Source organism: Colobus angolensis, unplaced genomic scaffold (assembly GCF_000951035.1).
Source record: "Colobus angolensis palliatus isolate OR3802 unplaced genomic scaffold, Cang.pa_1.0 Scaffold92, whole genome shotgun sequence".
Taxonomy (NCBI): Eukaryota; Metazoa; Chordata; class Mammalia; order Primates; family Cercopithecidae; genus Colobus; species Colobus angolensis.
The window spans coordinates 8,236,145-8,263,101 of NW_012123154.1; the positions used below are offsets into that span (position 1 = coordinate 8,236,145).

At 37.2% G+C, this 26,957-nt stretch overlaps 1 protein-coding gene across 1 annotated transcript in view; it reads right to left on the reverse strand.

Annotated features, from left to right (window-relative positions):
• Positions 1 to 26,957, reverse strand: part of RAB2A (RAB2A, member RAS oncogene family) — a 63,070-nt gene that overhangs the window by 28,512 nt on the left and 7,601 nt on the right. The window contains exons 2-6 of the mRNA XM_011931947.1: positions 23,708 to 23,810; positions 21,321 to 21,388; positions 9,408 to 9,490; positions 8,886 to 8,978; positions 2,009 to 2,120 (exon numbers count right to left, since the gene is read on the reverse strand). Of these exons, the coding sequence (XP_011787337.1) occupies positions 2,009 to 2,120; positions 8,886 to 8,978; positions 9,408 to 9,490; positions 21,321 to 21,388; positions 23,708 to 23,717 (366 nt within the window). The 5' untranslated portion in view covers positions 23,718 to 23,810. The remainder of the gene's footprint in view (positions 1 to 2,008; positions 2,121 to 8,885; positions 8,979 to 9,407; positions 9,491 to 21,320; positions 21,389 to 23,707; positions 23,811 to 26,957) is intronic.

Here is a 26,957-nt window from a genome sequence, read left to right on the forward strand (position 1 = left end):
CCATTCACTAAGTTTTTTTTCCAGTGTACAAAGAGCTTTGAAAGAGTTTTAACATTTCAATTACTGTATTTTTTCAGTTTTAAAATTCCTATTTGGTTCTTTTTTTGCATTTTGCATTCCTTTTGCTCAAATTGTTTGTTTGCTAAGATTCTTTTGTTTCAAGCATGTTCCTTGTTTGTTGAGGCATTTTCATGATTGCTGCACTGAAATCTTTGTAAGATAATTCGAACGTCACTGCCATTTCACTGTTGGCACCTATTATCTTTTTTTTTCATTCAATTTAAGATCTTCCTGGTTCTAGGTATGATGAATGATTTTCTATTGAAACATGGGTATTTTAGATACTATTTTATGAGACTCTGTGTCTTATTTAAACCACTGCTTTAGTTGGCTTCCTCTGACTCCACTCCAACAAGCGAAATGGTGGTGGTAGGGTGCTACTTCATTACTGCCTGGGGATGGTGGAAGCAGAGCCACAGTTTTTTCTGTGATGTTTGGCTACAGAATGGTTACTTTCTAAGAGTGTTCTGACTTGTGAACACTGTTCTGACCTGCCTATTTCCTGGTTCTTTGGCTAGAAAACTTTCTTTTTCTGCGCCTGTTGACCTTTCTAGGTTGCCTGTTTCTCTAGCACCCAGTCTTGGGTATGTGGCAAAAAGAAAACTAAGGGAAATCATCACTATGTCATTCCTCTGGCACCAAGGTCTATAGCTGGTGTGTAGTAGGCTATGCCATCTAGGCTTATGTAAGTACGCTCTATGATGCTCACATGACAATGAAATCACCCGGTGACATATTTCTCAGAATGTATCCCTGTTGTCAAGCAACGCATGACTGTATAATATTTTACCTAAGAAAGAATTCTTCAGTGAAAATACCAATGCTGTAGAATTACTGTGGTCAATTTCTAGAGTTAATCAGAAGAGCTCCAAGTATCACTCTTAATAAATATTTACTGACTGCTTACTATGTTGAAGGCACATAGTAGCTGTTTCCCAAGACCCTGACCTCTGTTATCCTTACAACAGTGATTCTTAAATCATTTGTTTTTCAGAACTACTTTCTGTAGTTGCTCTTATAAGCTGTTATAAGCTGTTCTTATCCAGAAATCGGGAACTAAGCATTACTTTGGATAAACTACGACTTTTCTTAGCTTCATTACCTCTTTTTATAAAATAAGAGTAATACATTTACCTTAGAAAGGATCAACTATGTAATCATCTATTTATAATATGTATAAACACACTACCTCCAAACACATACATCATAAAAGAATACACTGTGTTCAGAAAAGTTCCAATAGTCCAGGTTGATCAATGGAAATAATTGAAATAATACAAATTTCATCAATAGATGAAACAATTCTCATGCTTTGTAAAATATTACACAGCAATACTATAATACTTTAAGCAGAAGTGGTGATGTGATAATATATTGACAGTTAAAAAAATAAATAAAATTTAAAAAAATAAGCAGAAGTGGATATAAATAGCTACAAATGTTCTGGTGTCTTGAAACATTTCCAAATTTCATTAGTGTGTTCTTTATTTCCCTCCCATGCAACACAAAAAAGATTTCCCTACCATGCAACCCAAAGAACTCCAATACCTTGTATCTTTGAGTACAGTGGGTTCCCAGAGAAGAAGCCATTTTGCTCAACATAATCTGAAGAACAGAACTACACTATCCTCCTCCATTGGCCAGACTGACTTTATATGAATGTGATTAAAATATAACTCTCAGAAATTATAGGAAATTGTTTAGAAAAAGGGAGGGAGGGAAAATACGTACAAAGATGTAAGAAAGCATTCAGGTTTTAAGAGAAGGCTCAATATGATTTAAGAGTCTGACAGAAGGTAAATGTTACAAGGCATTTCAAAGGGAAGAAATTTTCCTACTTTATGATGTTCCAAGGCCATCCGACTAAAAACTTAAATAATAAAATGAAGATATGTAAAACATTTCTATTAAGTATAAAGATGAACATTTTAAAGGGCCTCTTATTTACCTCTTCTACATTGGAAGCAGTCTTAGCAGACGTTTCCATGAAGATAAGTCCATGTTCTCGTGCAAAAGCTTCACCTTCTTCTTTTTTTACTTCTCTTCTAGATTCTAAATCACTAAATATGGGAAAGAAAGGGTCGCATTATTAATCAACATGGTACAAATAGAAGCATCTGTGGAAAGTGTACCATGGAATTCAAAGTTGTGATGACCATTCTTTTAATTAATTTTTAACATACTAACTGTAGTATTCAGGGTATTATAAGGGTTAGTATTTAGAACACACTGTCTAGTTTCCAAGAGCAATCCAACAGAAGAAAGAGTCTGTGTTAGAGTTCTAGAATGTTAGAACTAGCTGTGACTTAAGGGAGCCTCTAGTCTAATACCTTATATCTTTGAGTACAGTGCATTCCCAGAGAAGAAAGCCATTTTGCTCAACATAATTTGAAAGAGCAGGACTATACTATCCTCCTCCATTGGTCAGACTGACTGAGTTTCTATGAATGTGATTAAAATATAACTCTCGGAAACTATAGGAAATTGTTTAGTAAAATCCAAAGTACTAAAGATACATTACATCATTGATCCCAGTTTGTTTAATTCCCAGTTTCTTCTTAAAGCAAAATTGATATAGACAGAGAGAGAGGAGGAGGGAGGGAGGAAGACTAGAGAGAGAGAGAGAAAAGGAGAAAGGGTAGGAGGGAGAAAGTATAAGCTAGAAATTTCCGATGAAAGCAGGGTATTCATTTTTATCATACTAGAATTGTATCAGTGAGGTGGGGGGGAAGTAGCAGTTGCTTTTAAAGCGTGTTTTATTTTAAAAGTTAAAAACCTTTACTATTTCTTTTTACATATTATTTACCATTACATGTTTATACATGAAAAAAGATGTATGATAATATCCACATACTTCCAGCTAGTCTTGACATATAATTTGCCAGATTTCAGGTTTCTTTCTCTTTAAGAAATAAAATCAGCAGAATCATCACCTGTGTGTCTCTGATCCCACTCTCCTCCCTCTTACCCTAAAGGTAACCATTACCTGAATTTGGTGTTTTCATTCTCATGCATGTTTTTGCATTTATACTCATGTTTATAACCATAAATGGTATTTCTTTTTCATGTCTTTAAAAATTCAGATGTAGCTACTGTTTTACAACTTGTTAACTTTGGTCAACATTATGTTTTTCAAATTTATCCATATAACACATGTAGATCTAGTTTATTTTTTAACTGGTGTATTATAGTCTACTGAATGAATGCAATACAACTTAAATTCTCTATGAGACAAAGTTATTTAAAATTTTTCATTATTACAAACAATGTTACAATAAGCATTTTATATATATATATTTTGTGTATACATGTGCCAAGGCTTTTCCAGGGCAGTTTTTAAAAATTTTTTCAGAGACAAAGTCTCACTATGTGGCTCAGGCTGGTCTTGAACTCCTGGACTCAAGTGGATCCTCCCACTTTGGCCTTCCCAACTGCTAGGATTACAGGACTGAGCCACTGCGCTAAGCCTGGGTAGGATTTTTCAAACCGTGTCATGACTCAATGAATTGTAAAAATCACTCAGTAGGAAATAATCAGAATTTTTTTAAAAAAAGAAACAATAGGCCGGGTGCAGTGGCTCACGCCTGTAATCCCAGTACTTTGGGAGGCCGAGGTGGGAGGGTCACCTCAGGTGAGGAGTTCAAGACCAGTTTGGCCAACATGGTGAAACTCCTTCTCTACAAAATACAAAAATTAGCTGGGTATGAGGGTGGGTGCCTGTAATCCCAGCTACTCAGGAGGATGAGGAGGAAGAATTGCTTGAACCTGGGAGGCGGAGGCTGCAGTGAGGAGATCATGCCACTGCATGTACTGTTTCATGGAACTTATGTATAAAGGTATAATTTATGAATCTTTTGTTTTATGTGTAGGTGTATACACAATTTATTTACTAGGTCATGATGTAAAATATATTTCTTTCCATAGGTCAAGTCAAAAACTCAAAAGCCATAGTACTTGATTATATACTTAGTGCAAAGTTTTAAAAATACCTCAGTTTTCCAGGCATTACATCATATTGTTGTCTTAGTTCACTCCCTCTGAATTCCACTTAAGTTGCTTAGGTTACTTAAGCATCTTTCTTTTAATTTATGCCCCCTTTTTGTTTAGGGTTTGCATTGTAATCCTTATACCATTAAAAAACTTTCATCTTTTAAACGTCTGCTTCCTATTTCTTATGTAACTAATTCATTAATACAAAGCCATAGTAAGAAAAATCTGTGTCATCTGTTGCTCTAACTAGGTCACTGCCCTTCACTGGTTCCCTACTGCTTAATGCCTCTAATTCAAAAATTGCTTATTCCCTGTTTTGATGTGTACCCACAATTCAATTCATCTAAAAATAATAATCCCATTTATTTCTGTTCTTTGTTGTTCATTATACTCCTGATTTTAAAGGTCACCCACCTACGATCATCAGAAACATCTCTTGTTTACATACTATGCTTTGTTTATGTCTTCTCACATTTGAACTATCAGCTCCTAGTGGTAGGCAACCAAATTTAAGCCACCAGTAAGCTGTCACTCATCACGTTTCAGACACAAAGAAAAAATCGGTAAAATAAAAGGATTAAAAATTCTCTTTATTCTCCAAGTATTTTTCTCTTATTATTTCATACCTTGAATGGCAGAATAACTATTTCCATCACAGAAAGACTAAAGCTTCCCTCCAATAGCTTCATAACCTTAAAAAGATTTAGTGAGATGATTTAAATGTGGAAAAGAATACCCAGGAAAGACCTTCAGAGAATATAATGGTTTCTTCTCTACACAAACAATGTTTATCTTTTTATAATGTAAGTATCACTTAAGTAAATATTTTCTCTTAATAGCAAATCTCAATTTCTATTAAAACAACACTCTAAAATCTATACAGTGTAATGATGTTTTACATTATAGTTTTATAGCTTTTTTGAGGTCTAATAGACATAAAAGTTGTACTTAAAAGCAAAATTTGCTTAGTTTTAAGATATGTATGCCTGTGAAGCCATCCGTCTCCCAAGTTTCCTCAGACTCCATTGTAACCCATCCCTTCTTGCCACTGCACCCTAGGCAGCTGATGATCTGCTTTCTGCCACTACAGATTAGTCCGCATTTACTAGGATTTTTATATAAACGTAATCACATGATATTTTTGATCTGAGTTTTTTACTCTGTAATTATTTTGAGAATCATCCATTTTGCTGCATGTATCAATAGTTCATTCCTCTTTATAGCTGAGCCGTAGTCTGTGGTAAGGCTATATCACTGTTTTTCCATTCATCTGTTAATTGATATTTGAGTTGTTTCCAGTTTCGGGCTATTACAAATAAAGCTGGTATGAATATTTGTACATAATTCTGTGGACATACGAAGACATATTTATGTTGTGTAAACATCTGGGAGTAAAATGGCTAGGAAATATAGACGTGTGTTTAATTTCTTTTTTTGAGACAGGTTCTTGCTCTGTGGCCTAGCCAGGAATACAGTGGCGTGATCATGGTTCACTGCAGCCTCGACCTCTCAGGCTTAAGTGATCCTACCACCTCAGCCTCTGGAGTAGTAGCTGGGACTGTAAGTATGCACCACCATGTTCAGCTACTTATTTTAAAATTTATTATTTTTGTATGGACGAAGTCTCCCTACATTGCTCAGCCTGGTCTCAAACTACTAGGCTCAAGTGATCCTCCCGCCTCGGCCTGCTAATTTCTAAAGAAACTACCAAACTGTTTTCCAAAGTGATTGTATCATTTTACATTCCCATCAGTAGTGTATCTTCTGTAGTGAACTGCTGGTTCAAATCTTTTGTTCATTTTTAAAAACTGGATGTCTTATTAATGAATTATAAGCATTTTTCATATATTCTAGATATAAATCCTTTGTCAATTATGTTTCACAAATATTTCCTCCCAGTCTGTAGCTTGCCTCTTCATTTTTGTAACTGTTTTTCTTCAAATTTATTTATGTAAATTGATAGATAAAATTGCATATATTTATCATGCAGAACATATTGTTTTGAAGTATATATACAATGTGGAATGGCTAAATCTAGCTAATTTGCATTATCTCACAGTTATTTTTTGTGGTGAAAACACTTAACATCCACTCAGCATTTTTCCACAATGCACTATATTACCATTAACCATGTCACGATGTTGTATAATAATGTAACTGTCTTTTGAAGAACAAAGTTTTAAATTCAGTTAAAGAGCAATTTATTGATTTTTTTCTGTTTATAGTTCATACTTTTTTCTGTCCCATTTAAGAAATGTTTGCCAAAATAGGGTCACTAAAATTTGTTTTCTTTAGAAATTTTAAGTAGTTTTAGCTCTTACACTTAGGTCTATGATCCACTTCCAGTTAATTTTTGTATATGGTATAATGTAAGGGTTGAGGTTCATATTTTTACATACGACTATTAACTGATTCAGCATCATTTGATGAAAAGATTACCCCTTCTTCAACTAAGTTAGCATCTCTGTCAAAAAATTAATATATCATATATATCATTAATATATCATGAATCTACTTCTGGAACTTCTTATTCAGCTCTACTCATCTATGTCTGCTTATGCCAAACAATATTAAATTGAGTATAGTATAATAAATCTTAAAATTTGTAGAATAGTAAATTCTCTTCAATATTGTGCCTCTTTGTCAAAGCTGATTTGGCTATTCGGTGGACTTTGCATTTTCATAGAACTTTAGTCAGCTTGTCACTATCTACACTCCGAAAAAAAGTCTGCCAACATTTGATAGTTTGATTAGGGTTACAATGAAACTTTTTTTTTTCCCTTGGAGACAGAGTCTCACTTTTTTGCCCAGGCTGGAGGACAGCTGGCTCAATCATAGCTCACTGCAACCTTGAGCTCCTGGATTCAAGCAATCCTCTCACTTCTGTTTTCTAAGTAGAGCTAAAGGCGTGTACCAGCAAGCCTAGTTAGTTTTTTTTTTTAATTATTATTTTATTCTTTGTAGAGACAAGATCTTGCTACATTCCCAGGTTGGTCTTGAACTCCTTGCCTCATGTGATCCTCCTGCCTTGGCCTCTCAAAGTGCTGGGATTACAGATGTGAGCCACTGTACCTGGCCTTCAGTGAATTTTTACATAAATTTGAGAAGACATATTTAGTCTTACAATCCATGAACATGGTTATATCTCTTTATTTATTTAATCTATTTACAATATTCTCTTTATCTTTTTTATCTATAGTGATGTCAACCTTTCTTTCCTGATATTGCTAATGTTTGTCTTTTTACCTGATCAGTATCTACTTTATTTTATCTTCTGAAGAACTAGCTTTTGGTTTCATTGGTTTTCTCTTTCTCTTTTTTTCCACGGGCAGGAGGCTTTCCTTGAGTTTGATTTGCTCTTACTCCAGTTTCTTAAGGCAAAAAAATTATGCTATTTTCTTTGTTTTTTTTCTGAGACAAGGTCTTGCTCAGTTGCCCAGGCTGGAGTACAGTGGCATGAACAGAGTTCACTGCAGCCTCAACTGGGCTCAAGTGATTCTCCCACCTCAGCCTCCCAAGTAGCTGGAACCACAGGAATGCACCATCATGTCTGGCTAAATTTTATAATTTTTTGTAGAGATGGAGTCTCCCTGTGTTGCCCAGGCTGATCTTGAACTCCTGGGATCAAGCAATCCTCCACCTGGGCCTCCCAAACTGTTGGGATCACAGATGTGAGCCACTGTACCTGGCCCTAGGCTGTTCATTTAAAAATTTTCTTAATAGTACTATTTTAATTGCATCTCACACATTTTCAAAGATTGCAGAGAGAGAAGTTAACTTGTGGGAATAAATGCAAATAATTCCTGTTCATGGAAACACAGACTGTGTCCTGTGGAATAAAATTAATACTCTGTTAATATTGTTCAGTTTTGCATTCATCTTGTAAATGCATTTCAGTATTCCTTATTTGATTATAAATGTGTGGTACTTTGAGTTCCCTTCTGAACTGGTTGAAATATCTTACCAGTTTCCTTATCTTGTTAATTAATGAGATAAAAGTTTTGAGATGTCCTCATTATCACATAAGTCATGATTTTGCCTATCTAATATTAACATAACCCTAAAGAAGGAATGGGCTGGGTGTGGTGGCTTATACCTGTAATCCCATTACTTTTGGAGGCCCAGGTGGGAGAATCACTTGAGGTTAGGAGACCAGCTTGGGCAACAAAGTGAGACCCTTTCTTTACAAGAAATAAAAAGACTAACTGGGGGTGGTCATGCATGCCTATAGTCTCAGCTACTTGGGAGGCTGAGGCAGGATTCCCTTGAGCCCAGGAGGCCGAGCTGCAGTAAGCTATGATCACAACACTGCACTCTAGCCTGGGTAATAGAGACCCTGTCTCAAACAAAAGAAACAAAACAAAATAAAACAAAAAGAATGGTGCCTAGCATTTTGAAAATACTAATATTTTCTTACCACTGTAAGTTTCTACAAAAATTAGTGAAAACTTTCCCACACTCTTGGAAGCTCATGGAAACTGGTCAAGCAAGAAGGTTTTCTCATATTTTAAATGGACAGCACAAAAATGTTCAATCCATCTCCCCAAATAAATCAGTAGGTTTTAACTTTACATCAGGAATCTGATAAAACTCCTTCAGATTACTTTTTAAAGTACTTCTTTACACAAAAACTATTTCAAATAATAACAGTAATAATTTCCAAGAACGTTTATTATCATCATTTTAAAAATCAAAAGAAACACCTTAGAATTTCTGAAATTTTATAACTTAAGAGGCTGGTAACTCACAGTTGAACACATGTTAAGGAAAGCAGTCAAATAAACAGTACAGTCTTCATCACTAATGCAATGTAAACTCTAAATTAGCCTTTTTACCTTTTATTTCCAATAAGCATAATGACCATGTTGGAATTGGAATGCTGGCGGGCATCTTCTAACCAGGTTGTCAAGTGGTTGAATGTATCTCTCCTAAACATAAATAATAATTTAATTACCATGTTCAAAGCATTTCCCTCAGTATACAATGAACAATATACATATTATTAAAGAGAACCATTTTTAGCCACATCCACTTATGTAACGAGAAGTAGTTTTAAGCACCATATCTGGGTTTAGAGTTCACTGATTACACTTCAGTTTATAAATTCAATGTAATCACACTTTAGAAAATTCCAATGACTAAATAATATTGCCAATTTCAATTTGAAGGTGCTAATTCAAATAAAAACAATTCAGGTGCAGGTTTCTGTAGTAAATTTAAATTGGACTCAAGACGCAGTTTTAAAGGTGAGTAGCCAGGGCAGAAAGGCTAAGCTGTTCTTTCATCACTGTTATCCACATTTATTTAGAAAAACTCTCTGTATTGACTACTGAATTGCAAAGTTTTCAAGTTCTCACCGTGTAATATCGTAAACTAGTAAAGCTCCTGCTGCACCTCTGTAATACGACCTTGTGATGGAACGAAAGGATTCTTGCCCTGCCTGTGATGAAAGAAAAGGTTGGAAAGTTTCCTTTAATACAATGTCCTCTATATTTTCACATTATTCATATACAGAATACAGGCAGGTAGGGAAGGAGTGCATAAAGGGAGAGAAGAAAACTTAACTTCATCAGTCTTAGGAAAAAGTTACAAAATACCACTATTGCTCAAGATTGCTCAAGTCAACCAGATGCACATGTAGTGCACACATAGTCGCTCCTGCAACCTTCCTACCCCGAAAGACCTCTAAACCCTTTTTGGCAATCCCTGACAACCCAATTTACTGAATGGCTTCACAATACATGAATCATTATTAAAGGACAGAATGGACTCCTAGCAACTAAGCTCTGAAGACAAATTTGAAAGGAAGCAAATAACTCAGAGCCTCACATTTGAATTCAATAACCCACTCCCTGGGGCAGCTGTTGACACTAGAATAAATAAAGCCCATTGTAAATAAATGATGAATGACATCTTTACGCCCACCATCTGCTGGTGTAAAGGTTGTTGGAAGGCCAAGGATGCAGATTTTATCAGTTATATCATAAACTGCAGTGAGCTTTCAACAGTCATCAAATGGAATTCTTTGAGCAATCATTTTATTATGAAAAACAAAATGGTTCTGAATTTAATTTATATAAGTTTTCTCTCCACACTTAATCAATTTTCTCTGTATTTGATATATAACGCTTGTCAAAAGGCAACAGGATGTAAAAGTCGTCTTTATATCCACTTGTGAAACAGACACAAGAGATTATGCAAAGCTAGGTGATTTCTCTTTTACTTGTGGTACTAATTTCTATTTTTTAAAGAATTGCTGGGGAGGAATGTGACTGTTGTCTCTGAGTTTAAAACGGAGACAGCTCTTATAAGAAGTTATTTTTCATTTTCAATCCCTTCTTTTTCTACTTTTGCAAAAATGTAACCATTTTAATTAAGTAAACATAAAGCCAATTTTAATGATTTTTATATTCAAAATCCTCTAACTTGAAAAATATTGACATTTACACATTCTGAGTTCTCATCTTGCAATGGAAATATTTAGCCCTTCCCACCCTCAGAATGCGCATGGACGGCTCCTGTTCTGCCATGTTTAACACTCAACACTCTACAATACCTTGCTCTTCTTGGCCCTTCTTCTATACTCCCTCCTTCCCCGACCCCCTGCATGTGGCTAAGTGTGTGCTAGGCACTGGGTCTGGCACATAGCAGGCATTCAGAGAAAGCCTGTTGAGTGAAAAAATGGAAAAATAGGCCAGGCATGGTGGCTCATGCATGTAATCCCAGCACTTTGGGAGGCCATGGCTGGTGGATCGCTTGAGCCTGGGAGTTTAACCCATTTATGCCTAGTGTTCCATTATTGGAATGCTAAGCTTGTGGGAGTTATTTACATCCTACTGCTCAAGGCCACTGACAAGGTCTGATTTTTCACAAAAAAAATTTGCCATCTCCTGCATAAATGGGTTAAGACCAGCCTGGGCAACATGGCAAAACCCTGTCTCTACTAAAAATACAAAAATTAGCCCAGTGTGGTGGCACGCCAAGCTACTTGGGAGGCTGAGGGAGGAGGATCTTCTGAGCCCAGGTGAGGAGGTTGCAGTGAGATGTAACTGCACCACTGTACTCCAGCCTTGCTAACAGAGCAACACCAGGTCTCCAAAAACAAAAAACCAACAAAAAAGTGAAAGAAGAAATCCTAATGTCTTAGTTATATGCATAAAATAATCAGTACTCCATCCCATGTAGCTGAGTGGACATCTGTAAATCCTAACGTGCTAAGATTCAATGCAAATAACTTCTCCCATGTGGAAACTAACAATTAGACCCTCTCTTGGGTAGGCAATTTTGGCAGTTAGAATAATATCATGCTAACTTAAGATAGTGAGAGAGCCATCACATAAAAGGGCTTTATAAAAATAGCCAAATCATCTCACATAGCTTAGGTCAAACTGAAGACAGCTGGGTATAGTGGCTCACGTCACTTTGGGAGGCTGAGGCAGGAGTATTGCTTGAGGCCAGGAGTTCAAAACCAGCCTGGCTAACATGGCAAGTCCCCATCTCTACAGAAAAATTTTCAAAATTAGCTGGGTGTTGTGGCTCACACATGCAGTCCCAGCCACTTGGGAGGCTGAAGCAGGAGGATCACTTGAGCCTAGGAGTTCAAGGCTACAGTGAGCTATAATCACACCACTGCACTCCAGCCTGGGCAAAAGATGAGACCCTGTCTCTTTAAAAAAAAAAAAAAAAAAAAACAACAACAACAAACCCAAAAAACGAGAAGATACCTTGTTTTTATTTTAAATTCATTGTTTTTTAAAATTTATTTTTTATTTTTATTTTTTTATAGAGACCAGGTTTTACCATGTTGCCCAGGGTGGTCTCAAACTACTGGACTTTAAGCAATTAACCTGCCTTGGTCTCCTAAAAGTGCTGGGGTTACAGGTGTGAGCCACTGTTCCAGGCCAAATTCACTGTTCTGAAGGCACACTGGCAGGAAATGTCTTCTTTCACTGCTTAGCACAGGAAAACTAAGGACTAGATCTTTAGGGATTAATTTCACTGTAAATCCTATGTATCAAGAAAGGATTCCGTGTTAGGTACACTAGTTCCCCCTTATTTGAGGTTTTGCTTTCTGAGGTTTCAGTTATTGGTGGTCAACTGCAGTCTGAAAATATTAAATGGAAAAGTCCAGAAATAATAATTCCTAAGTTTTAAATTGTACACTCTTCTGAGTAGTGTGATAAAAGTCTCCCACTGTCCTGCTGCTCCATGCTGCTGGGGATGTGAATCATCCCTTTGTCCAGTCTATCTTCACTGTATACACTACACTACCTGCCTGGTACTCACTTAGTACAGGCTGAGCACTCCTCATCCGAAATGCTTTGAACCAGAAGTGTTTCCGATTTTAGAATATTTGCATTATACTTATCAGTTGAGCATCCCTAATCTGAAAACTAAAATCCAAAATGCACCAAAGAGCATCTCCTCTGAGGGTCATGTGAAAGCTCAAAAAGTTTGGGATTTTCAAATTAGGGTGCTTAAACTGCAGCTGTCTCTGTTATGGGATTGAAAAACTAGTATATATAGAGTTCAGCACTATCTGCAATTTCAGGCATCTTCTGGGGGTGTTAGCATCTATTCTTCATGGATAAGGAGGAACTAGATACGTATTTTGTTAGTTCAAAATAAAAATCAGGTTTACAGCTCTAATATTGCCCATGGCTGATCATTAAGCAAAGGTAAAGTCCTTTAAAACAATCTCTCCAGGAACATTCTGTGGGATGAATTAAAATGAACACATTGCTAGAAAAGCACTACTATAAGATCTAAAATTTCCAGTTCAGAGCCTAGATAAAAGAGTAAAAGACAAAATAAATTTAGGAAAAGGAGAAAGGCAAACTTTCATAACCATTCTCATTCCTTCTGAACAAAGAACAAAACATGTTCCAATATGGAAATAACTTACACAATACATTTGAATCTACACTTCTGTCCATTACAAAATCAAACAAAAACTTGAGCAAATAAAAAAACACAATTCCCACTGAAGACTATGACTGTAGCTATGCATCTTAAAATCTATGATTATTTTATAATAAATAAAGATGAGTATTCAGAATAGTTTACAAATTCTTGAGAACTTACTTATCTGAAAACTATCACAACTCTGGCCTATTCTCTTACAGCTTCTCTAACTATAAACAAACTGTTATAAAACAACTAACTGAATAAAGTTAGCCCAAAGGTTAACAACCTTTGACGTATTAAAGCAAAATAATCTGATTTTTAAAAAGTACCTTAGGCCGGGCATGGTGGCTCACGCCTGTAATCCCAGCACTTTGGGAGGCCGAGACGGGCAGATCACAAGGTCAGGACTTTGAGACCAGCCTGACCAACTGGTGAAAACCTATCTCTACTAAAAAATACAAAAATTAACTAGGCGTGGTGGTGCACACCTATAATCCTAGCTACTCCTACTCGGGAGGCTGGGGCAGGAGAATCACTTGAAGCCAGGAGGCGGAGATTGCAGTGAGCTGAGATCGTGCCATTGCACTCCAGCCTAGGCAACAGAGCGAGGCTGTGTCTTGGCGAAAAAAAAAAAAAGTACTTGAATATATAACTATCCAAACTCAGACTGACCTACGTTGTTTTAAGTGAAACAAAATGGTTAACTTAGGGCTGGGCGTGGTGGCTCATGCCTGTAATCCCAGCACTTTGGGAGGCCAAGGCAGGCAGATCACGAGGTCAAGAGATTGAGACCATCCTGGCTAACACGGTGAAACCCCGTCTCTGTGAGCCGAGATTGCGCCACTGCACTCCAGCCTGGGTGAGAGAGCAAGACTCTGTCTCAAAAAAAAAAAAAAGTTAACTTAGGAATTGTGAATGTTGTGTTTGATCCTCTTCACTATATCACTATAAACTGTTGGTTAAAAGGGATTTTTGGAAGCTTGAAACCAAACAGGATACAAAATTCTTTGTACGTAATAGTAAGATTCCTGAGAGTAGCTTAGAGTGTAAAGAAAAACACATTTCATCAAACAGGAATGATGCCTAAGTGAACAGCACCACAAAACAAACTTAGGGTGCAGTGGCCAGAGTGGACAGTAAGTTCTCTTGGCTCACAACATAACTGTTAGATTTATTTTAAAATCTGCAAGATTAGCTGGGTGTGGTGGCTCATGCCTATAATCCCAGCACTTTGGGAGGCCAAGGCGGATGGATCACCTGAGGTCAGGAGCTTGAGACCAGCCTGGCCAACATGGTGAAACCCCATCTCTACAAAAAATACAAAATTAGCCAGGCGTGGTGGCATATGCCTGTAATCCCAGCTATTCTGGAGGCTGAGGCAAGAGAATCACTTCAACCCAGGAGGCGGAGACTGCAGAGAGCTGAGATTATGCCACGGCACTCTAGCCTGGGCGACAGAGCTGGACTCTGTCTCCAAAACAAAACAAAACAAAAAACAATTCACAAAATACTCAAGAGATACAAAAAAGTAAAGCAGAACAAGTCTGCCTAAGAGATAAAGAACATGCTCATTTTTAGTGATGCTTAATATTAAATCAAGAGTCATGGAACATCTGTGCAAAAGAAGTCTTACACCTTCATCTTTCATGTGAGGATTGCCAAATCAAAATTGATCTTTTGCATCATAATTTTAAAACTTATTTCTAACTGCCAGATAAAGAATCCCCCAAATTGGCTTTCCCATGCATCTAAGTCTTTTGGTGAATAGCAGTATTTGTAGTAACCATGCTAGCAACTAGTAGTCATCTTTACCTCTTCTTCCTCTTCTACTCCTATAAAATATAACTTTATACATATTAAGCTATAGTTCAAAAATCTCTAAATACCCTGAATTCAAGTCCTAAGCTCTTGAGAATCAGATCTCTATTTGTCTCACATGAATTTTTTCTTATTCAATCAAAGTCTTATTCATACAAGTCCATTTTTTTCTACTGATATCTTGTCTATAGTCTGAAAACTCCTGCTTTTGTGCCTCTGCTTAACTCCTTGCCTGAAAAACTATTTTCTTCTCTCTCCACCTATCCAATTTCCATTTCCTTTGAGGACCAGCTCAAGTCCCTAATTCTTTCACAAAGCTGGGAAAGCTTGTCTACCACAGCCCATAGTTATCCTTTTCTCCTCACAAATCCAAAAGCACTTTCATGTGGTCATTTGGTTCTAATACTATTGATTAGACACAATGAACATACTATTCAATGCTTATCATTTTTCCTCTTCAGTTATCCTTGAGGGATAGCTTAACTCAGAGTACTAAAGTATATTTATAGTAGGCACTCAAATATGTTACCTGGATTGATCCCAAAGAGCCAATAAAGTGAGAAAATTAAGATTTGTGAGAATCAGTGTTAGAGTAATACTTCTCTTACTTGCATTGCTAGTTATTTATCAAACAACTTCAGCTATGTAGAACACAGATGAGAACCAAAAGAAGGAAAGAAGGATTTCTAAACAGCCAAATAAACTGTCCCTTGCCCAAGCACTGAATCTCTGGTACTTTACTTAAAAGACTCAACTTAAAAATTCAGACCTCTATCAAGGAACTGCTATCATTGAGAGGAAAGATTTTGAAATCTACATGCATGTCCAAAACTTCTATTCTGGGTGACAGTAAGATCAGTGATTTTTAGGCTGTCTTAGTGTCCACAGAATCAAAGTGATTTTTAGGCTGTCTTAAGTGTCCACAGCAAGGGTGGTGAAAAAGTCAACCTGCACTACTTAGCCGTGGGATCCTAGAAAAGTAACAATGGGTGGAAATACCTAGAAAAAACAGTAGAAGTTGAATGCTTTAAAAAATTTGAGGATATTTACTTTGGAAAAAAGGCTTAGCTGGGTGCAGTGGCTCACGCTGTAATCCCAGAACTTTGGGAGGCCAAGGTGGGCAGACTGCTTGAGCCCAGGAGTTTCTGACCAGCCTTGGGAACATGGCAAAATCCCATCCCTACAAAATTTAAAAAAATTAGCTGGGAGTGGTGGCTTGTGCCTGTAGTCCCAGGTAATGGGGAAGCTGAGGTGAGAGGATCACTTGAGCTCAGGAGTTGGAGGCTGTGGTGAGCTGTGATCACACCACTGCACTCCAGCCTGGGCAACAGAGCAAGATCCTGTCTCAAAAAAAAAAAAAAAGATAGAATAGGATATGATCACCGATGTCCGATTCTTTTAGTGCTGCCATGTAAGAAAAACTGGAGACCACAGGTGGGAGGTAATCGCTAAAGTACAATGAAATGTCTAAGACAGTTTCCTGTCCCTGTAGTTCTTCAAGAAAATGTTGATGAATTGCTGCCTAAGGAGGCAGAATAGTTGGCGCTCTAAGCCACTCAACTCCTGGCTGTGAGGATGATGGGGGAGAGGAAGGAAGTGAGAGTAATGGGAACAGAGAGGAGAGGCAGAAGTGGAGGCAGGATTGTTTCCAGCCTTCAGGGTTCCAGGTCCTCTCCCTGGCTCATTGCATCTGGTCATCCATCCTTACTGATGCATTCAAACAAAACAATATTCAATTTTTAGAAATAATATGTCAATAGTATAAAGTAACACTTTTTTTTCAAAGGAGAAAAAAATACCTGCGATTTGCTGAGAAGAAACTTTTAGCATATTAGTTTTCATATAATTTTGTCAAAAGTTTCACTAACTCTTACTTGATATAAGACATGTAAAACAAGTATTTCTAGGGAAGCTGAGTAGATAAATGAACTTAACTAAAACATTCATATTACAAATTTTTTTGGAGGGGCTGGGAAATCAAATGTATTTGGATATGCTGGAAGGCAACAGAAAGAGTGATAGAAAGCAAGAGAAAAAGTAAGAGAAAAAGAACAAGAGCAGGACAAAGCAGTAACGGCTGGCCATGGTCTAACAGTGAGAACACACCTCTGCCTTTTTTCTGCCAATGAACAGAAACCGGGGGCAACATATGTTTCTTCTCCGAATTCCTCTGGCAGAAGAAGAATATTTACAGTTTGGCTTTGGCTTTTAATAAATGAAAAAAAAGTAACTCAGTACAGGGCCAAGTGTCAGTGCTTTAAGGGAGGCACTGATAGACTTTTGTTTCTGAGACGGAGTCTCGCTCTGTTGCCCAGGCTGGAGTGCAGTGGCATGATCTTGACTCACTGCAAGTTCCGCCTCTTAGGTTCACGCCATCTTCCTGTCTCAGCCTCCCGAGTAGCTGGGACTACAGGCACCTGCCACCACGCCCGGCGAATCTTTTGTATTTTTAGTAGAGACGGAGTTTCACCGTGTTAGCCAGGATGGTCTCAATCTACTGACCTCGTGATTTGCCTGCCTCTGCTTCCCAAAGTGCTGGGATTACAGGCATGAGCCACACTGATAGACTCTTATCACTGCTTCCAGCTGTGAAACTGATTGATGGCCTTAAGGCCTCCAAGGAGTATTTGCTGTCAGCTATCCTAACTATTTGCAAAAGAAAGCAAAGGTGGTGGATGTGAAAATTTTGCAAGGAAAGCTCCTTAAATTTTTTGAAGATAAAAATGACAAACATCCTGTAGGCCAGGTGCAGTGGCTCATGCCTGTAATCCTAGCACTTTGGGAGGCCGAGGCGGGCGGATCACCTGAGGTCAGGAGTTCGGGACCAGCCTAACCAACATGGAGAAACCCTGTCTCTACTAAAAATACAAAATTAGCCAGGCGTGGTGGTGCACGCCTGTAATCCCAGCTACTTGGGAGACTGAGGCAGGAGAATCACTTGAACCCAGGAGGCAGAGGTTGCGGTGAGCTGAGATTGCACCATTGCACTCCAGCCTGGGCAACAAGAGTAAAACACCATCTAAAAAAAAAAAAAAGACAAAGATCCTAAGATACTAAGAAAACCTCAGTTCTATAAGGCTGATGAAACAAATAACAACATTTGGCTAATTTTCCCCTGAAGGACTCTAGGATGGTTTTGTAAACATCTTGGGCCATGAACAGACGTAACCCTTGCTACCAAAAATGCAAATGGCTATCCAAATGTATAGACACACATTAATGGTACGGAAAATCCTGTTTCACTCAGATATAAACTAAGTATGAGACCAATCTTAATGCGTATTAGATTACATTTATTAAAAAGTTTTGGAAGTTGGGTATGAAAGTAAGAATAAAGTCAATGAAAATAAGAGAAAAGCCTGACCAGCCTGGGAAACCTAACGGGACTCCATCTCTACAAAAAATTTAAAAAATTAGCTGCACATGGTGGGATGCACATGTAGTCCCAGCTACTCAAGAGGCTGAGGTGGGAGGATTGCTTGAGGCCAGGCGTTTGAGGCTGCAGTGAGCTGTGATCATGCCGCTACACTCAAGCCTGGGCAACAGAGTAAGACGTCTCAAAACCAAAAAAAAAAAAAAACCAACAAAAGAGGAAAATCTGTAAGACAAAGACTCAAGAAACAACAAAAGAAATAAGTTAAATTATTTTAAACAGTCCTTTAAATCTGGATCAGGCCATTCGCTCGGGAGCTCTCTATGTAGAAGCTGGAAGTGGTCGAATTCTTTCTTGGGCGTTATGATGTCTTTAAAGGGACCACAGTCTCTCTCAGAAATAGAGGAAAGAAAACAAGCCCTCTGCCCTCCTAGAGGAACACAAACATGGGTTTTTCTTCTATTCCCTTCTCATACTGTCCAGCAAAATAAATTATTTTAGATTTCTTTTGCAAGTTTATTGTTGTGCAAAGAAATCAACTCAAGCAAAAACAAAAACAAAAAACACCCACAAAAAACCAGGCTTCTATCAAAAGAAAGCATGATGAGTTAATCTACAAAACAGACAACTAGGAAATGAATGGCTTACTCAAGTTTCAAAAAACAAAGATCATTTAAGGGACTACTTTAAGAACAGAAGAACAAGTGAATAAAATAACCTACAGACAGTGAAGTGGTTTATGCCAAAAATATCACATAATTATCATTACTATATTAACCTTTCCTTTTCAAAACCGTGTACTTTAACTCAGTAGATGACATCTCCTGAACACATCCAGTGACTCTACAAGTTGCTTAGACAGAATTAGATTCTCTATTCATTCATTAAAATTTACCAAACGCTGTATGTATCAGTCACCAAGCTAAGAATGCAGGATACAAAGCTGCCTAAGATATAGGTGGATCCTTCTCTCATAATGCTTATTCTGAGAAGGGTAGCTAATGTGAACAAAAAGCTATGACAATGGGATCAGAACTACAAGAGATATATGCACAAAATACTACGGGAAGAATAAGTTATTCCCATGGGGGTCAAAAAGGCTTCACAAAAGAGCTGACATCTTAGTTGCCTTAAATGGAAAAGAAAAAAAAAAGGCACTTCAAGCAATGCAAGTATTTATGCAAAAATATAAGAAATGAAAAATATGTTTATTGAAGAATAACAGTAGTCTGGTTCACACTACACAATGCAAAGATGTGTGTTACACAAGGTTATAAGCTAAAAAGAGTAACTTAGTTTATGTAAATCAGTTCTGAATAAGAGATAGAAACTCAGCCGGGTGTGGTGGTGCACGCCTGTAGTCCCAGCTATTCAGGAGACTGAAGTGGGAGGACTGCTTGAGCCCAGGAGTTCGAGGCTGCAGCAAGCTATGATTGTGCCACTGCACTACAGCCTGGGTGACAGACATCCTGTCTCAAAAACAAGGAGAGAGAAACTCTTTTAATACAGAAGCAGAAAATATTTCTTTTTGGTTGGAGATTATTAATTTTAAATTTCTAGGAAAAAAGGGACTTTGTGTATTTTATTTTCCTCTTTTCCATGCAGTTTTGAGATGTTGCCTGAGAGAATGCAAATCAAAAGTTTTGAGATGCTTTAGGCTCACATGGGAAATCCCTAAGAAATAGTAAAAGTATGAATCTTCACTGAGGAAGAAGAGGCAAAAAAGCACAAGAACCCAGAGTTGAGTGGACAATTCAAGGACAGGACAAGACAGACACGTAGGGTTATCATTTAAGGGACAACTGTGACACATAGGAAGATCAGGAAACCCAGGTTCCACAGCAGCCTTCAGTAACTTGCTTGGTCTAGGGAATCCAGTCTGTGAGACTGGATGTTCTCTAAGGTTCCTTCTTTCAATGGCTCCTACACATGACAAGTGAGAAACTAAGACTGAGTGACTGAAGAAAAATAGGCCACAGGTATATGATGATTAAATCCTCTGTCTTTTATATCTCATTTACCAGTTTAGAGAATATGGTCTTTGACACAACAGGAGACCTTTCAGGTTTTCTTAACTGGGGTTCTGTGAAGAATTATCTCCTAATGCCCTAAAGCAGTGGTTCTCAAAAGTGTGATCCAAGGATCCTGGGAATTCCTCAGACTCTTTAAGGGTCCATGTGGTCCTCCATTTCCCAACTGACTATTTGTGTGAGGCTGGATTTTCTTAACATACTTCAATTAAACAACATATGTAAGGCTCAGTGCAGAAGCAGATATGAGAATCCAGTGTCTTCTATTAAGCAGACAGACATCACTAGTATCACTAGAAATATGTAGTTGTTTGTTTTGGAAAATATAGTTTCCATTACAATTGTATTATTTACCCTAACAAGTAATTTATTAATTTAAAATGAATTAATGATTGAATATTTGATACATTTCTCATTTTTAATTTCTAATATGGTACATATTAATACCTTTAAGCCATATAAGCTAGAGTTCTTTGGGGGTCTTCATTAATTTTTAAAAGTATAAAGCAGTTCTAAAACAAAATGGTTTGAAAATTGCTACCTTAAGGCACCCAATGTATACAATAAAATCACTTCACTTTTATGCATCTAAAATGGGAGAATAGAGAAAACAGTCACTCAAATCATTTTCTGTATATTATGGTTCAGATGAGGAATCACAATTAAAAACAATATTGTATGGCATATAATAGGTACTCAATGAACAAGGGTATGACAGAATTAGGATATTGGATTAAGAGCAACATATGACTTCAAGTTGTTAGGACCAAAATATTTAAAATAATAAGCTTGAAGAATAAGTTATTGTATAATATTGATATTCTTATTTTACTTCCTACGTGTACTTGAGACACGCTGATTGTTTTTCTTAAAAATACAGTTTCTAGAGCATTTCAATTTAGACCACATAACGTGAGCATTCACTCAGATATGCTCACTAACACCAACACCCGGGTCCCATCTATTGAAAACAGCGCATAAGAAAAACCAATCTACTCCAGCACCACATTTCATCTCATGGCTGCAGGAAGTTAGTGTCTAACAAACCTTAACAGACATATAATAACATTAAAACAAACATACAATGTACTTTCATAAAGCAACTTTACTGAGATCATACAGTGCATTTTCCCTATACTTACCGTATCCCATATCTGAAGTTTTATCTGTTTCCCGTCAATAGTTATCATTCGAGCACCAAACTCTACACCTAAATAGAGTACAAAATGATTTGTTACAAAATTAGTGGGGATATATCTCACTTTTGAGGATTCAAAACAGAATGTTTACTTCCAAGACATGCTATGCTAGGTAATATACAGATAGACTTTAACAAATGCAGCTCCTATACTTAGAAAATATATAAGCTAAGGAAGAGGTGCTAATAAGACATAAGCTAAGGACATAATTAAAATACTAAGACACTGAAATGTGGCAGAGTCAATATTAAGAAACCAACTGTGGTCTTCATGTTTTGCAGGCTCAGTAACATAAAAATTAAAAAAGAGATCATCCAAGAGCCATAATTATTAATCATAAATGTTAAATATTAAAATTTCTTAAAAATTACATTAATACGGTATAAAAATCACCAAAAAGGGACAGATATATTTCAATATCATAGTATTGGTTCCAAGCATGAATAATTAGCAAGGAAAGAAATCTCCAAATCTGCCATTAGCTATAACCAGCGTTTTAACATACTTCCCAGACAGTGCTCCATGAATACACATGCAGAAATAAGTATATAATTCTGCATAAATGGGAACATAAAAATTCTGCTCTGCAATTTGCTTTTTATTTAATAATACATCACAGACATTATTCTGTATCACAAACATCCTTGCAAATCATTAAACATAAAACTATGCCACTATTTTTGATGTCTGCATAATATTCTTTTGTGTACAGATAATTTACGAACTTGATACTTTATTGCTACAGATTTAGGTTGTTCTCCTATTTTCACTAAACAGTGAATGTTAAAATGAACTTTCTGCATACATTTTTCAACTTACTATAATTCTAGGCAAATTATAAGAAATCGGATTATAGGTCAAAAGGAACACAGACTTCACACCTATAAGTATACTACTTTGGCTTTTTTTTTTTTTTTTGGAGACGGAGTCTAGCTCTGTCGCCCAGGCTGGAGTGCAGTGGCGCGATCTCTCTCGGCTCACTGCAAGCTCCGCCTCCCGGGTTTACGCCATTCTCCTGCCTCAGCCTCCCGAGTAGCTGGGACTACAGGCGCCCGCCATCTCGCCCGGCTAGTTTTTTGTATTTTTTGTAGTAGAGACGGGGTTTCACCGTGTAGCTCAGGATGGTCTCGATCTCCTGACCTCGTGATCCACTCGTCTCGGCCTCCCAAAGTGCTGGGATTACAGGCTTGAGCCACCGCGTCTGGCCTACTTTGGCTTTTAACTTACATTTATCATCTTTGGAAAGTACTCATTCAGTCATCAAAATAGTAGAAAAATAGGGGATAATTTTAGAAGGGCAAACAGTTGTGAAGACAACTCTGGAAGTAGTATATCTTTTATACCAAATCATTACTACCTAGAGTATGTTCAATCAGTATTTAGATCATTTAGATCAGAGTCAGGGTGAAGGGAAGACACACATGGTACCCAGAAACCAAATGTTATCCTGGCAGAAAAACAACTTCTAGTTTCCCAGAGAAGAACATACTGCCCAATGTCGGAATTCCAATTCAGCATCTCCCATAACTCCCCAACTGTGATTAGAAAGGTGAGAAACAAAGGTAATTTGTCCCATGACATAAAACCTGATGAGCTTTTACTCTACATTATAATAGTTATTCATCCCACAGGCCTGATGAATACCAAGAAACTAAGATGATGTTTATGTTTCTCAGGCTCAGAAATACAAGCTAGAGAAAAGAGATTCAGGGGTCATGATGTATCAGACTGAAAAATGAAAAATTGACAAATTAAGCCACATAAAACTATTACAGTGTTTACATATATATGCACCTACATATGCATATAGATTCATAACATATCTAGTGAATATACATATTCATATCTGTTCTATGCCACAGGGTGGAGTCATACACAAAATCCATTAATGACATGAAAAATGAAATTAGTTGGGGGAAGAAACCAGTTGCTAAGTAAGATACAGATGTTCTTTGAAATACTCCGTATTGAAAATGAATATATTGAAGCACAAAATTCTACATGTCAGCGAGATATCAGACAGAGTAGAGGCTTTTTCATGAATCTATTGTTTCTACCTACAAATGAGACAGAGAGAGAGAAAAATTTATTTTTATTTTTCCTTCCACTGTCAGGGATGGGCTAGCTTTTAAGCACAATCCGAAACTATCCACATTGCTCATAATGTCAAATTTAACAAAAAACAACTACAGACTAGAAACAGACTGACCCATGAATGCCCCTGGTACCAAGGGTGAGTAGGTAAGGAAGGCAAGGCTAGCAAAAGCAAGCAGATGCTCCCACTCTGGAACTGGTATCTTGAGCAGAGGGCTAAAGATATGGAAATTGACTTCTGATCATTCCATCCGAGCAGATGAGAAGCTAACACAACTGCTTCTGCTGCAGGAGAGCTATTAACAGTTTCTGCTTCCTGACCTCCAAGATGCTTTGTTCCTGCCCAATTCCAAGACAAAGTTTCCAACTTACTGCAGGTTCCATATATAACTACAGATATTCTAGAATATTTCCTTTGCTTACCCTAGCTGGAATTGGGTTTTAGTATGTTCGTCTCTTTACTCAAATTAAGCAGATCACCTGGACCCACTGGCTCAGTATGGCCTGCAATCCCACACTTTGAGAGGCTGAGACAGGATTGCTTGAGCCCAGAGAATTGGAGACTAGCCTGGGCAACATAGGGAGACCCAGTCTCCATGAAAAATTAAAAAATGAGCCAGGTATGGTGGCATGTGCCTGTGGTCCCAGCTACTTGGGAGGCTGAAGCGGGGAAGGATCACTTGAGCCTAGGAACTCGAGGTTGCAGTGAGCCATGATTGTGCCACTGCTTTCCAGCCTGGGCAACACAGTGAGACCCTGTCTCAAAAAACAAAAACAAAAACAATTAATAAAGTAAGCAGGAAGAAGTCATGAAGCTTAAAATCTTTAAACAATGATTTTGCCTCCAAAAATACATCCAATTTTAAATAAACCTGTTAAGTGAACATCAAGAATGTTTCTAAACCAGGGATATGTCATAATATAATAGACATTTTAACTTCACTTATCAACCAGGTCAGGATGGATAAAGAAAACCAAAACAGCAACAACAACAACCACAAAACACAAGAAGCAAAGAGACCAATTAAAAGGCTATTGTATTATATTTAGGCATGAGGTTAAAAAATGGTGGTGGGAAAAAAATACACATCTCAAAAAGAAAAACTGACAAGTGTTGATTACTGAAAAACTATGATTTCTGTTTTCCTATCAAATGAAGCAAAAACACACTTTAATTTCAGCTTCAGAAATATAGCTCTTTCCCATTTACCTTCCCATAACTGGGTTCAATGTACGTTTTACCCTTTAATTCTATGTGACAAATGAAAACACTGAATCCTAGTCTCTTGGAAGCCTCAGAAACAAATACAGAAACCAAAAACTTGACTTCTTTTCTGGAATATTAACATTTTAAAATCCTTTTCCTTAGATGTATACATGCTTGAGAATTCCATTTAGAAAGGTTTCCTTCTCTTTTTTATGTGATAAATTGTTATTCTCTATGCCTTTGAGGCCTTCTTCCCAGATCCATTTTCAATTAACAGCCAATTTGGCTGCTAGATAAATTTCTGTGGAGTCAAAGTCAAGACCTTATTTACCTGACATTGTCAGGGAGTAATGCTTATTTTCTCAGAAATGTTATTCACTTCCAAGCTTCCAGAATCAAATACTCTGAATAGGTACACTTTCTAATTGTCTCCAATCATTATCATCCTTGCATCATTTACTGAGCATTCATAATCAATATCTACTAGGTTGTGTGATTTTGTCTTAGTTTTAGTTTTTGTCTTAGTTTTCTCATCTGTAAAATGGTATTCACAATACCTACCTCATGAGTTTTTTTAAGATTAAAAGATGATTACACATAAAATAGAACAGTGTCTGGCACACAGTAAGTATTTAATATGTCAGGTATAATTATTATTATTCCGTATTATGCACTAGAATGTCTAAACTACCATCCACATGACTAATGATGACAGCCCCTGTGAGAAAGGGCTATCTGTCAGAGACAGGTAGTCACTGGTACAGATATGTGCAGAGGCAGAATGTGGCTCCTTACCTAGGTAAGGCTGGGGCGTGTCCATTCAGGCCTCCTTAAAATGTCAAGGCCAGAACTTCCAGGCTGCTGGGGTACTAGGTGGGGTGCTAAGCAGAGAGCACAGCTAGGTATAGAGTAAACAGCTTTCCTTACCAGCACGGTAACATATGGACTCCTATCCCCTATTCCTGTTCCTGGAACCTAGACACTGCAGAAGTTCAAAATGGAGACTTGTGGGAAGGTGGCCTGATTTTTCCTAATTCTAGAAACAAAGGAAAACTAGATACAAAAAGTAATGTCCTCAATTTTCTATGTAAAACAAAACAGCAAACACCACACTTAATGGCAAAACTCTAGAATAATTCAAATTATACTGAGAAAAATATTACAATATTTTCAATTTGGAAATTATTCTAGAGAATTTGGTAAAAAATTAGAGTAACAAAATTAAGAGAAACAGATTTTGGCTTAGGAAAAAATTATAACTTACAGATAAGACTAAATAGTCTACCTAGAACATGCAAAATAATTTAACAACAGTGATGAAAAAAATTTACTTACAATAGCAACAAATCTATAAAATCTCAAAACAAACTTAGAAAAGCATAAGGCCTATATGAACAAAACTGTAAAATTTTACTGAACAGCATTTAAGAAAGTCTGAATAAATGAAAATATGTATTATGTGTATAAACAGGTAATCAATGCTGTAAAAACATAAATTATCTCCAAATTAGCCCATAAATTGAACAAAATTATTTTCAAATTTAAAAGCCTCACTAAAAATCTTACAACTTGGCAAAGTTCCATCTGGAAGAACAAATGCACAAGAATAATCAAGAAAACTTAGAAAGGAAAGAAAGAACACCAACTGGTATGAAGTACACTACAAAGTTACAACAACTACCACAGTATGATATTGCCTCTTGAAATAGAAAAAAAGATGTGGGAGGCCAAGGCAGGCGGATCACAAGGTTGGGAGATCAAGACCATCCTGGCCAACATGGTGAAACCCTGTCTCTACTAAAATTACAAAAATTAGTTGGGTGTGGTGGCACATGCCTCTAATTCCAGCTACATGGGAGGCTGAGGCATGAGAATTACTTGAACCCAAGAGGTGGAGGTTGCAGTGAGCGGAGATCACACCACTGCACTCCAGCCTGGCAACTAAATGAGACTCTGTCTCAAAAAAAAAAAAAAAATAGAAAGAAAGATGAACAAAACATATTTTGGCACCCTCAAACTGGCTTGCTTACACACAGGGATTTAACATATTACGAAGGTAATAGGACAAGAATGAATGGCTTAGTTAATGGTGTGAGGCCACAAGCTATATAGGGATTAAAGAAAATGATAGCAGCCATAAAAAAGAATGAAATCGTGTCTTTTGCAGCAGCAGGGATGGAGGTGAAGGCCATTATCCTCAGTGAACTAACTCAAAAAATCAAATACTGCATGTTCTTGCTTATAAAGTAGGAGCTAAACAATGGGTACACACAGACATA